Here is a 13358-nt window from a genome sequence, read left to right on the forward strand (position 1 = left end):
TACTTTACTTTTTTTCAGTATTATCATATTTCAATTTTTTCCTTGCAGAAACGTAAAAGGAACTGCATTAGGTATATCGAGGACGTACAAAGGAACTAAACAATCATTTTTCATAACTCATGAGGCATACTTTATAAATACTATACATATCTACATATCATCTATAAGTACTGAGCATACAATTTTCCCCACTTTATCAAATATATCCTTTTATTTTTGTATTTGGTCTGTACGAAAATGTTCTTCGCAGACAACATTATTATTATACAAATGTGGAACATCGAGGGATTTTAACCATTCGTTTTTTAAAAGTTCGTCTTTTGGAATGGAAAACACGGATAATTTTTTGTTGGTATTACAACCAAATAAACAAATATTGTTGGGCATAATTTATTTTTTAGCGACAAAAAACTGATTGTAATAAAACTAAAAACAGCGTATACAATTGTGAATTACTCAGTGAATAAAAATAAATATTTTAATTATTTTCTATGGAGTTCAACAGCTGATTTTAGATTTTTGGCGGAATTTTGAACCTTACCAAAATATTAAATAAGAATAAATTATTAAGTTCATAACCTCAATAAGTATAACCTGCAGCGCTCGTGAGTAACAATTGAACTAAATTTGCTACAACAAGCGGACGTCTGATAAATACTAGTCGTCGGACCTTATCTTCTAAGACCGTGGATGGGATTATCCATACAATGGTAAACGAGTGATAGTAAACTTCGATAGTGAAATAATTAATAAATAATATTATAAATATTAAATGTTATAGAAATGTTATAGAAAAACTTATAAAACGTATTATGTCTTAAATTTTAATATTAAAAACCTATTCTTGATTATAGTAATTGTATTTCTTTTGTTGAAAATGTCCTCGAATGAAACTATTTGTGCTGTATTACGTGTAGTTGAGGAGATAATAAAATTAAAAAGGCATAAAAAATCTAAAAAAAAAAAAATATGGGTTAAAAATTGGATAAAACGAAGAAATAATCTAGGAGCATCGAATACATTGTTAAAAGAGTTAGCTGTTGAAGACCCGAGAAATTATTTCAATTTTCTTAGAATAAATGAATCAATGTTCAATATTTTACTAGGAAAGGTAATGACAACAAAACTTATATTATATTGAAAAGTAATTGACATATAATTTACCTGTTCTTTTACAGGTTAAAGACCAAATTTCAAAACAAGATACAGCTATGAGAGAGGCATTAACACCGAGAATTAAATTAGAAATAGCATTAAGATTTCTAGCAACCGGAGACTCATATACATCTCTACAATATTTATACAGGGTTTCAAAATCTGCTATTAGTGAATTTATGCCTGATGTTTTCGATGCAATATTTGCAGGATTAAAAGAATTTATCCAGGTAGAAAAACACATGTTTATTAATTTTCACCATACACTTTAAAGTATATAGCATAATTTCCTTTCATTTATTTTTGACAGAGGGTAATATTAACAAATAATAGTACCATTAATATTAAGATAAAATGATATAATAATAGTATAAAACAAATAGCTAAAATTATTATATAACTAACCTTTTTTATATAAATTATCATTAGGTATTTGATTTTTTTTTTTAAATTTAAACATAAACATTTAGTCTTTCATTAGATTAAGAACTTAATAATAATAATAGTTAACTGTGTAATAATAGTACAATATAATAATAATTTCCTTTAAACACATATGGTAATATTAACAAATAATAGTACCATTAATATTAAGATAAAATGATATAATAATAGTATAAAACAAATAGCTAAAATTATTATATAACTAACCTTTTTTATATAAATTATCATTAGGTATTTGATTTTTTTTTTTTAAATTTAAACATAAACATTTAGTCTTTCATTAGATTAAGAACTTAATAATAATAATAGTTAACTGTGTAATAATTATTATTTCCTTTAAACACATATGGTAATATTAACATATAAATAGTATGTCTTAAATTTAACATATTTTATAATTTGTTCTCTATAAATTTATGAAAGATTTTATTAAACCATAAATTATTTCAACTAAAATTCAAAAAAAGTCCAGTATTTGGATACTACAGATTGTTTATAACACATAATACCAAGTTCAATTTTTCCAATTATTATAGAATAGAGTCACATTTGATGGTCTTTCATCTTGTGGTTGATATTCTAAATTTACATATTCATAATCAATATCTTCATTACTCTCACTTAAAATTTCAGTATGGTCAGTATGGTCTATTGACATAGATATATCATTAGTGGACATTGAATTATAATCAGGACACTGCAAATTTGGTTGATTCGACATAGCCTTGAGACGTTCTTTAATCAGCAAATTTTGAATTTCGTTTTGTACATTTAGTGCATGTTGTAATGGAAGTTTTTGGAGTTGAGTCCCAACAAGCTTTCCAAATAAAACAAATTCGTTTTCGTTTGCTTGTTTAGAACAAACATATTTTAATGCATCAACAGCGTTGTCCAAAGAATCATCAATTTTTGTTTTTTTTTTTGATTTTGTCATCAGTATGTTTTTTTTTTTAATTTTACTTGTGGGCTGTGAAGTATTTGCATCTGAATTTGTATCAACAATATTCTGTCTTAGTTGTTCCAAGTGTTCATTTGATTCTACTAGTGAATCTTCAAATTTTTCCTGAGATATGACTTCACTATTCATGAGATTGCCTTTTGGTGGTAATATCTGAAATATATTTATAGATTTAAGGTGGAGACATTTGTATAATGAATAATTTTAGACAATAAATATAACTTTTATGTTTTCTGGTTCTGTTCAATGATTTATTTATTATTTTATTTTAGGTTCCAAAAACAACAAATGATTGGGACAGTATTGTTCATGGTTTCAATTTATCATGGAATTTTCCGAATTGTTTTGGAGCGATTGACGGAAAACACATTATAATTGAATGTCCAGCGAATTCGGGATCTAATTTTTATAACTACAAAGGCAGTTTTAGTATTGTGCTTTTGGCACTGGTAGATCACAGCTATAATTTTACCTGCATCGATGTTGGTGCTTATGGAAGTGCATCAGATGGTGGTATTTTTAGTAAATGTACACTAAAAAAGGCTATTGAAGAAAATCAATTAAATTTGCCAGATGAAGCTGTGATGTTGGGTGATGAAGCATTTCCATTAACAAAATATCTGATGAAGCCATATCCAAGGCGTAACATTTTAACAAAGAAACAAAAAATATACAATTACAGACATTGTCGGGCTAGGCGGATTGTGGAAAATAGTTTTGGTATTTTGTCAAGCAGATTCAGAGTATTTAGACGACCTCTACGTCTTTTACCAAGTACTGTAGTCAAACTTGTTAAGGCTGCATGTTCTCTCCACAATTGGATCAGAAAAAGTGGTTTAAATCAAACAATAGAAATCATTCAAGATATTGAAGATCTAGAAAATGGTATACTCATCCCTGGACAATGGAGAAAAGAACCACAATCCACTGGAGTCATAAACATAGCAGCAACAAGTCAACGTAATTATTTAAATGAAGCAAAAGACAAAAGAGACAGTTTGGCTGATTATTTTATGGGGGAAGGTGCAGTTACATGGCAGGATCGAATGATTGAATAAGACATTATAAATATATTGAAAAATATTTTGTTCTTATGTATAAATTAAAAATAATATAATAATATAATTTGCAGATTTTTTTGTAATTCATAATTTGTTATTTATTTTTAAGATTTATAATTCACTTTGGATTAGTCAAATTTTTTTGAAAAAGGTTTTCATGCATCATGCATGTTGTAGAATGTTTTTTATAATTTTTTTAGATTTTCAAGTTATTAATATTATTATATTATAATACTTATTGTTAAATAAATATATATTAATTAAAAAAACAAGCAATAATACAAAATACTTGCCAAATTTGTATCTGTTTCATTTTTATTTTGATGAGTTTTTTTTAAAAAACTGTTTGCCAAATCGAACCAAACCAACTTTGGTTTATATATATTATTTAAACCAGACCCTGTTGTCATTGATGATTTGATTTTTGACACTTCTTGATTATAAGTGCATCTGAAAGATAATATTCTAGGACTGTTGTAATCAAGAAATAATAATATATCTACGATCTACCTAGGTCAATGTGGTAGATAGCTTAGTAATTTTATAAAATATCACCTTATACTTCTTATTTTTTGCCTCAACTCTTTCACAGTAGTTATGTTAAATGTCTTAAGAAGATATTCTTCAGCATTATCTCTTTTTGTTCTTAATTTAAAATCACCACTGTCTTTATCCCATAAACATGGTAGCTTCTCATATTCTTCCAAAAAATCAAAAATATTGAATTGTTTAGTCATAATGTTTGTTTATAAGTACTTACTGATGAAATAAAAGAAAAAACAATACTTAAAATACTTATTTATATGGCAGTCAGCAGAGGACAATTAATATTTAATAGTTGATATAGTCAATTAACAAATTACAATTTTCTAAAAATAAACTAAAATTGATAACCATTTATAACTACTTTCACGATAGTCCGATTGTATACGTTCATACGGTGATATTAACCACGTCTCTCATGATATCAACTCTCACACTATCAAGCACGCCTGATAGTACGAGAGTCACTATCACAATAGTTTGATAGTGACTATCAACCTGTTCACACGGTGACACTCTCATGATAGCAGCTTTCACGATAGCAACTATCGCGTTTTACTATCATCGTGTGGACCCGGCTTTATATCAAGTATGTACGTTTTGTATTTTAAAACCAATTAATTAAATTAGATATTGCTTGATAGATGGCGCCGCTGTTGTATTCTTACAACCCCTTATTTTCCTCTTTAGGGGTTGAATTTCCAAAAATCCTTTTTTAGCAGACGCCTACATCATAATAGCTATTTGTATGCCAAATTTCAGCCCGATCTGTCCAATGGTTTGAGCTGTGCGTTCAGGGCCGTACCGAACAACAATTCATGGGGGTGATAGATCTAATAATATTTGCCGACTAAAAAATTTTTTTCTCGCTTCGCTCCAATACGTTTTATAATATATTACATTTATATTTATATTATTATTTAATTTATACAATTTATTTATGACCATCCGGGTTTCTTCAACAAATCCCGCCCCACATACACACGTGTAATGTGTCCCTCAACCAACTGTAATGTTTTATTCTTTTTATTTTATTTATTTTTTATAAAAAAAATTCTTATCTTGGTACCCATATGCTGTGTGGAAATGTATGTTGAATGGTAGGTATGTCAATTTTAAATTGTGAAATTCAAGGTCATATAATTAAAGTTTGTATAGGTAGGTACGTGTAACGTATTCCCTTACTTATTCCGTAAATTAATATTTCCGTGAAACCAGTTTTATGATATTTTCAGTCTTTTCGCATTATATAGGTATTAGGTAGGTTCTTAAAACGAATGTATACAACTTTATAGTTATGTACATTTATTTACTTAATAGGTACGAGGTACCTACTTATATATTAACAGACAAGGAACGGGAAAAATTTCTTACGTATAATAAGTATAGGTATAAAATGATGAAGAAAAATGAAAAAGGAAAAATATTGACTTGTTTTGAGCTGTTCACGGATAATTTCAAATTAAATTTTTTTTTAGTTTTTTTTCTACAGATATAAATATCATTAAAATATTATTTGTTTGGCCAAAAAATGTCAAAATTTAATACAAGGCTTCTGATATATTGCTTATTGCTCAAATATCAGTTAAAAAATATTAAAAATATATAGTCACAATTTTATTTATAAACATTTTATGTTAAAATGTTGACAAAATACGTAAGAATTACGAAAATGTGAAAATTATGTTGAGTTAGAAATTCATAAAAAAAATTTCTTTTTGAATCTTACATTTTAAAATTGAATAGAAGATTCCTTATAAGTATGCCTACCTTAAACAAAAAAAAATATCTACAGGAAAGTCAAATTAAATTTTTATGAGCGTTTGAAGTTCAATTTTTAGTTTATACATCATTTGATATTCTCTAGATTTGTCATGTAGTGATTTTCTTATTTTGTCGTAATTCAAAAAAGAATAGCTGTTAGTGTAGCTACTTGAAATTTACACCATATGTTTAGCTTATCAATTCCCAGAAATTAAAAAATTTTCAAAATATTTTGACTCGATTTGAGCTGTTTACGGACATTTTAAATTTTAAAGTGTTTTAGTTTTTTTCTATAACTGTCAATAAAATTTAATTTATTGGGTCCAAAACCGTGAAAATTTATTACAAGGCTCCTGATATATTTAAATATTTTTTTAATAGTTGTTGAAAAATTTTAAAAATACATTTAAGTTCGAATTTGGGCAAAATCTAAAAATTTATTTCCATATAGTTAAAATGTATAACATTTTTAATTTTTATACCTAAGGATTGAAAATTTTAAACGAAGCTTACGTAAATAGGTAAATAAATTACTTTATTCACAATAGGTAATATCATCAAATATACTTAGCAATATTTTAGTCTGACCGTCTTCGCTCAGAATCGATTTTCTTATACACAATACAATATTATATCATTGAATTCAAATTTAACATTATCAATTACAGACTACAGTGATCCAGTAGCGTATCTAGGATTTTTTCAAGGGGGGTTACACAATTTTTAATACACATTCACTATACATTATATATATATTGTATTCATACTACTATATACATGTTAAACTTATATTGTGTACAAAATAAGGTCTCCAGGGTGGGGATATGACCCCCATATCACCCATGTATACAACACTGCTGTGATCCACTGTACAGCAGAGCGACACTCACGTCTTGCCCACCCACTGTTAAAATCTTCTGGATCCGCACCTGGTTTAAGATAATATGTATAATATTATATATTTTGCCTATGATATATCTTAAATCGTGGTACCTATTTATATGTAACCGTTCGTCGTTATCACTGGACCGTTGTATTATCAGCAATCAGCATCAAGAGAACGCAGACAGTTCATGTTGGGCAACGTTGGAATAAACCTGTCGACTACGGGGTCTCAGACTAAATAATAATATTATGCATTACTCACGAAATTGCAGTCCGCAGTAATAATATAATAATTAATACGCGTACCTATCACATTCAATAGTAATAATAATATCCCCTAGATCTCGACCACGTCAAAAGACACGTCGTGCGCGCTATCATTTTGAACCCCCCCAAACCATCAGAGAATAATTATTTATCATTATTATTGTTACAAGGAAAAAAATGATAAAAACAACATTATAATTTATAATAGTTCGCGCACAGCTGCAGCTGACGACTACCAGCGCGACTGCGAATTTTCAAGTTGAACCTGTTCGTCGTTCGATCGTCGTAGTGGATTCGTGTTTCCTTTTTATCGCCTATCGGTCCGATTGATCGCAAACCGCAGTAAAATTATTCCAATTTTCCGAGCTGGACGTGCCGCCGCCCGGCCTATTCACTCGTTCTCCGAAATCCTCGTCTGGATCACACCCATAGGTATCTAGACGATAATAACATCGCCGTTGGGTTCGGCCCACAGGTCCGTCGATATAGGGTGAGTACGAATGTTTTTAACCGCTAACAGCGATCAAAATACCCGTTGGGCCAACTTTAGTACGTGACCCCTTCACGGCTTGTCGGGTTATCCGGTAGTACCAGTTTGCGTGTTAAGTTCTTTAAACATATTTTGCTTGTCCGTGGCGACAGGAGCGATGTTTTACATTTTAGCCCTGGTTCCTGTTATGTTACAATTTTGTTCAGTCGCTTCGGGTGGCATACAATTGGAATGCAGGCTAATTCTCAATTATACTCAGTTATCTTTGCATAGATTTTATTGGTTTTTACTCTCCAACAGGTGACGATGCAGTGTAGCATTCGTCGACATTTCCTGCCGACGTTTCGTCCATTGCCAAGTTAAACGGACGACTTCATCATGCCCACCAACGGTCACGATCATGAAGAACTGGTGGTTTTGCCACCAAACGCCTTGGACATGAGGACAGCAGGGGGGAATAACAACAACAACAATAATAATAATAACAACAACAACCAGGCGTTCAATGTACGAGACCGCCTGTTCTATGCTCTGTTCTATAAGGCCACCTTGGGGTATGCAAGAATATTCCCAAGATCTCTGAGGAGGCTTATAGAATTTGTATTTTTATTAAAGGTAATTTTTTGCTCTATACCAATGGACAGTGTTTACAATTTGTGTTTTTTGATTTTAGGCTGTCTTATCATTTTTTGTGCTTGTTTATGTCCACATGAATTTCTCTCGAATGCCCGCCAATTGTTTAGACCATGTTAAAGATGTATGGCCTAGAGACGGGATACTCCGAGTGGAGATTATTCGAGGTTTTCAACGTATCCATGCAGAACAAACAGGCACAATAAACGAACTATTTACAGTAGAAAAATCATATGAACGTGAATATAAACTAAAACGTATGGATACTAGTGAAGAAAATGCGTCATTGTTCAACCGCTTCATTAAAACTAATAGTCCCGAGTAAGTATCCTATAATTGTTAACTATAAAATTTATTTATTTTATTGTTCTAAACATGTAGTTTATTTATTCAATACCTACTGAAAGTTAATCTTCTGACAATACATTTATCTACTAATTGAAACAAAAATATTATATTTATATTCAAGTTTTCAGAACAGATCTCTAAGTACCTATTAAATATTTATGAACTAAAGTTTTGTTTACAAAATTCATATTTTATCAAACTCTGTTGAGTAAATTATGTTTCTAATGACGGGTTGCATAAAGAACAGTCTGTAAATTTGTTACAGGCCCTGTAATTTATTCATTCTATAAAGTTAATGTTTGTGTTAAGCTATGCTAGTATTGCATGAAGAAATAATAAATTATTGATAACCTTGATTACCAAATAAATTATATCACCAATAACTATGATAACATCAATGATATTTCATTGATCTGTAAGTTACTGAACTAAAATCCGATTTGTAGTTTATAGGTCTGGTAATCGATTGTTTACAGAACTATTAACACTAATCAGGCGTTTAAGCAATACCAGTTTTATTTACGGAACCGTTAACAGTTGCGACTTGCGATAATGGTTTGATAAGTTGCTACAAGACGTTTATGCAACCCACCCTAAGGGTTTTCTTACACTGTTGAAATTTATTTTTCTTGATAGTTTTTAAATATTATAATATGTTTTATAGAAGGATGTTGAACAAAATCAACAAAATGTTCATTTACAATATATTTTTTTTTCATTGGCATTTGTATTAATGCTGTTTAAACTAATTATAATGTTATCATTAGAGTACGGATTATAAACAAAAAAAAACTAAGGAAAGGCACTAAAAAAAAACAATAAAGCTGTCGGTTTAAAAAAAAAATATTTATTACAAAAAAGGTATTACCGTAAAATATCTTATATAAAATATGTGCTACAATCTGTAAAATTTAATTTCAATCAATCGATTTATTTTCATTTATCAATTCTATTAATATAAGACGTACATATATGTCTTTGCTCATAATTTTTTTTTTAATTTTTCATTCCTAAGCTGCTCCCTGAATTGTATTACGTATACCAAGGTTGCCCTCAAAGGGTTACGTTAATTTATAAAAAATAAATTAAATAATAGTTATAAAATGATTTTTTTTACCTATATCATTGGAGTTGCATTGGGTAACGGTCCAATATGCGACCTACACACTGATTTACGGTCCATTATGCGACATACACACTGATTTATGGTTCAATAAAATACAAATAATTTTAATTTTTAACTAACCTTTTTTTCATTCCACTTCCCAGTGTCGTCAATAACTATATGTATTGTTTCAGTCCGTATTGTTATGAAACGTATTTTTCATATCAGTCAAAAATGGTTTTTGGATTTTGACATGATCTCCACCACTCTTCTTGGAGTTGTCTATCTAGTAAAGGAGACGCCCCATTTTTTTTGATATTATATTTGGATTTGATAATTCTCCATAAGCCTTCAATTTGTTGAGTGTGTGCTCCTGTTTCTGGGTCAATAAAAAATTCTGAATGGTTAACTGTTTGATGAATATATCCATGATGATTTAATGTTGAGTACGCTCTCCATTGGTCACTATAAATTGTCGTTCCAGTTTTTATTTCATTTTTAATAATTTGTAAAAGAGTTTCTCGGTCCCGTTTTTCTACTATAAAAAATCGCCGTTATAATAATAAGTCTGGCCGTTTCCAACAAATTCCAAATACCCATGGGCCTACTATACGATTCCCATAATTTTTATTTGTACGTACTATTTCATTTTCGTCAGAATCTTCGTTGTTGGAATTACTTATTTCTCTTAATGGCTGATGGTCCCCACGCTGTAATCGATCACGGTTATACTTCCTTTTACCCTGAAAAAGAGATTCGTCAATTTAGACAGTACAGCCAGGACCACCCATTTTCTCTATTTTGAAAAACAATATACTGGTATATCTCTGCATAAATTATACCAATCAATGATGGTGTTTTTGCTTCTTCCAGTCCAATTTACAGCATGATTTATTGGAACTAAATTAACCCAGAACCAAACTATTTCCATTATTTCACATAATGATAGTTGACTGTTACAACGGCCGTTAAGATCTGTGTAGGTAAAAAAGTCATTATCTTTACGAATCGATTGGTAAGTTTGGCAACCCCGTTTTGTACATCGTAATGTTACAACTTTTTTCATAGTGCCATCAGAATTTCGTTTTTTACTACTTAAATATTCCACAAGTTGGCCATTGCACACAACACCGTCTTTCACCTTTATATACGCCAGTAATAACCCTCAGTATTTTAAATATTGAACACATACCACTTCATCTCTAATAATGTTCCTATATAGGTGACCAATAGTAGATGTCATGTTGAGTTAGAACATAAAAATTCACACGCACAAAATAAAACTCAAATAAAAAATCACAAAACGAGCGCACGACACATACGAATGAAATCGGAACTGTACTGACTGAGGACAGTAAAGTATTATAAATGATTGTAAGTAGGTACCTATCGGAGAACAAAAATAAAATAAAATAGAATAAAATGCCCATAATGACAATTATCGCGATAAAGAAACCTTAGATCAACTCAATCTTATCGGTAGGTCGAGTAACATTTGTAGGTCGCATATTGGACCGTTACCTTGCATTGGACTAACTTTTTTCAAGATTTCAAATAAAAATTAACATTTCAAATACCTACGTTTATTTATTAGGTATACATTTTGAAAAAAATGTATCAAAAATGCCCAAAAAAGTATAAATATACAAAAAAAAAAACACAAAAAATCAAAATAAAATGTCGTGTATTTTTTATTCTAAGTAATATAAATCAAATTTGTCGCTGGACTATCTTCGTTTAGAGCAATAGAAAAAAGGGCAAATGCCTTCAAAATCCGTACTTTAGTTATCATAATTCATTTTAAAGATATCTTTGAACTGAATCTCAGAATCTATTGTATTTTCTTTTATAGGTACCTAGTATAGTTGTAATAATTAAAAATATTATATTACATATTTTTCTATTTAGTGAAATTGAATATGATATAAATACTTAAGTGGAAAATCAAGCATTTTGTTTGTTTTAATAAATTATGTGAATACCTCTTCTTAGTATATCTCATGTAATAAAAACAATTATTTTTTAATATTGTTGTTTATGAAAGTTTTTAGGCTATATAAATGGCATAAGGAATCCAAACCTAAAATGTTTATTATTAGGTATGGCCATATGGGTATTCAAATTAATTAAAGTATGGGGTTTGCTCTTGTTTTGTTGATATCTAATGATCCTTGCTTAATTTTCTTTTATTAGTTATATTACTAGTAGTTGTGGTTTTTGATTAGAAATTATTTATCACAGAGTCTTTTTGTTAGCTAATGTATGTGTTGCACGATATTGATTTCTGTGTATTGCTTTATTGACATGGACTTGTGTATTGTTCTATACAGATACATTTATGACTTAATCTTTCATCATGATCAAGTTTCCTATCACATCATTAATTACATGTTAACTGTTATCATTCCATTATAACTTTGGTTTTTAAACATGTGTTGGAGTAGGGTACTTTTAGTTACATTTTTTCATATGGTTACAATCATCATAGCTTATTAAAAAGTGTTGCAACACATTTTGGTAAATCCCAACTATCAAGATTATTATTACTGAAACATAGACACCAATCTGAAACCTAATTTATAACTTATTTGATTGATGAACAATTTTTTTATCAATGTTTGAACATTTTTCTACATAAAATATTATTTTTAATTAATCAAAAATATGTTTGGTAAAACATATAATTTGTGTTTAAAAAAGTTTAACGTATGTTATTTTTGTAAAATTATATTTCAGTTATGAACTTATTTATCTCATAAATATCTCTTACATAGCCACATAGATAATATTTTATGTATCCATATGATTTATTGGTTTCTTGTCAAATTTGTCTTTCAACATAATAAAAATATACATAAAGAGTATAATTATTAAGTAATAAGTATTTTTATTTTAACTTAGTTCAATATTATAAATTATTAGATTTAAGTTGTAAGAACAAAAATAAAAAAATGTAGGGTAGAATATAATATTTTAAATATTGGATAATAAAAATAAGTGATAATTATATCTATCTATATGTATATAGGTATATTTATTGATTAATATTAATATTAATTATAGTATAATGCGTTTTTTAAATTATCTTATGACAAAATATTCTTTTTTAGGAACAAAGAAGATGTTGATATTGAACCATCAACAGAAGAGTTAGTTGAAAATAAATTTCGAGAGACCAACACTCCAAAACCTACCTTGTTCAACTACTTATCATTTACAAATTACATAAACTTCGAAGGTAAAATGTATTCTAAATAAACATAGGTTGTACATATTTTTTTCGGTGCCATAGAGTGGTCAAGTCTTTTTGGTAGTTTATAGTTAAATTAATGAAAAAGTAAATAATTTTATGTTAATAACAATAATAATTATTAATACCATATACCTAATATTTTGAAATTTTTTTCGTGATACTTATGAATATATTAAATTGTTGTGTTATTGTGTAGAAGTATAGAACAATTCATATTATTTTTTTGATTAAACATATTAGCTTTATAAAAAAATTGGTATAAAGGATTAAAAAATGAAGTTAATTTAGTTAATACTAAAATTTAAATAACATTTCTAGGTACTTATCACTGACTACCTACTCATTTTTATAAAAATTAAATGCATACAAATTAAAACTAATTTATTTGAGAACAATAATTATTTTAAATAAGTTAAAATATGTATTAATTTAATAATATAAACATTAAGGGG

General features: G+C 28.6%; 2 protein-coding genes across 2 annotated transcripts in view; both read left to right on the forward strand.

Annotated features, from left to right (window-relative positions):
* Window positions 1–177: 177 nt before the first annotated feature.
* On the forward strand, window positions 178–3912 carry LOC100165960 (putative nuclease HARBI1). Its single transcript, XM_001951797.5, has 3 exons — window positions 178–1111; window positions 1179–1385; window positions 2830–3912. The coding sequence occupies exons 1-3, from the start codon at window positions 878–880 to the stop codon at window positions 3613–3615; spliced, it is 1227 nt and encodes a 408-aa protein (XP_001951832.2). The 5' UTR covers window positions 178–877; the 3' UTR covers window positions 3616–3912.
* A 3125-nt stretch (window positions 3913–7037) lies between these two features.
* The window catches only part of LOC100159103 (membralin), an 18467-nt gene continuing 12146 nt past the window's right edge, over window positions 7038–13358 (forward strand). The window contains exons 1-4 of the mRNA XM_001944552.5: window positions 7038–7567; window positions 7868–8182; window positions 8241–8521; window positions 12764–12891. Coding sequence (XP_001944587.3) covers window positions 7946–8182; window positions 8241–8521; window positions 12764–12891 — 646 coding nt within the window. The 5' untranslated portion in view covers window positions 7038–7567; window positions 7868–7945. The remainder of the gene's footprint in view (window positions 7568–7867; window positions 8183–8240; window positions 8522–12763; window positions 12892–13358) is intronic.

The sequence above is a fragment of the Acyrthosiphon pisum genome, chromosome A1, assembly GCF_005508785.2.
Source record: "Acyrthosiphon pisum isolate AL4f chromosome A1, pea_aphid_22Mar2018_4r6ur, whole genome shotgun sequence".
NCBI classification, from domain to species: Eukaryota; Metazoa; Arthropoda; class Insecta; order Hemiptera; family Aphididae; genus Acyrthosiphon; species Acyrthosiphon pisum.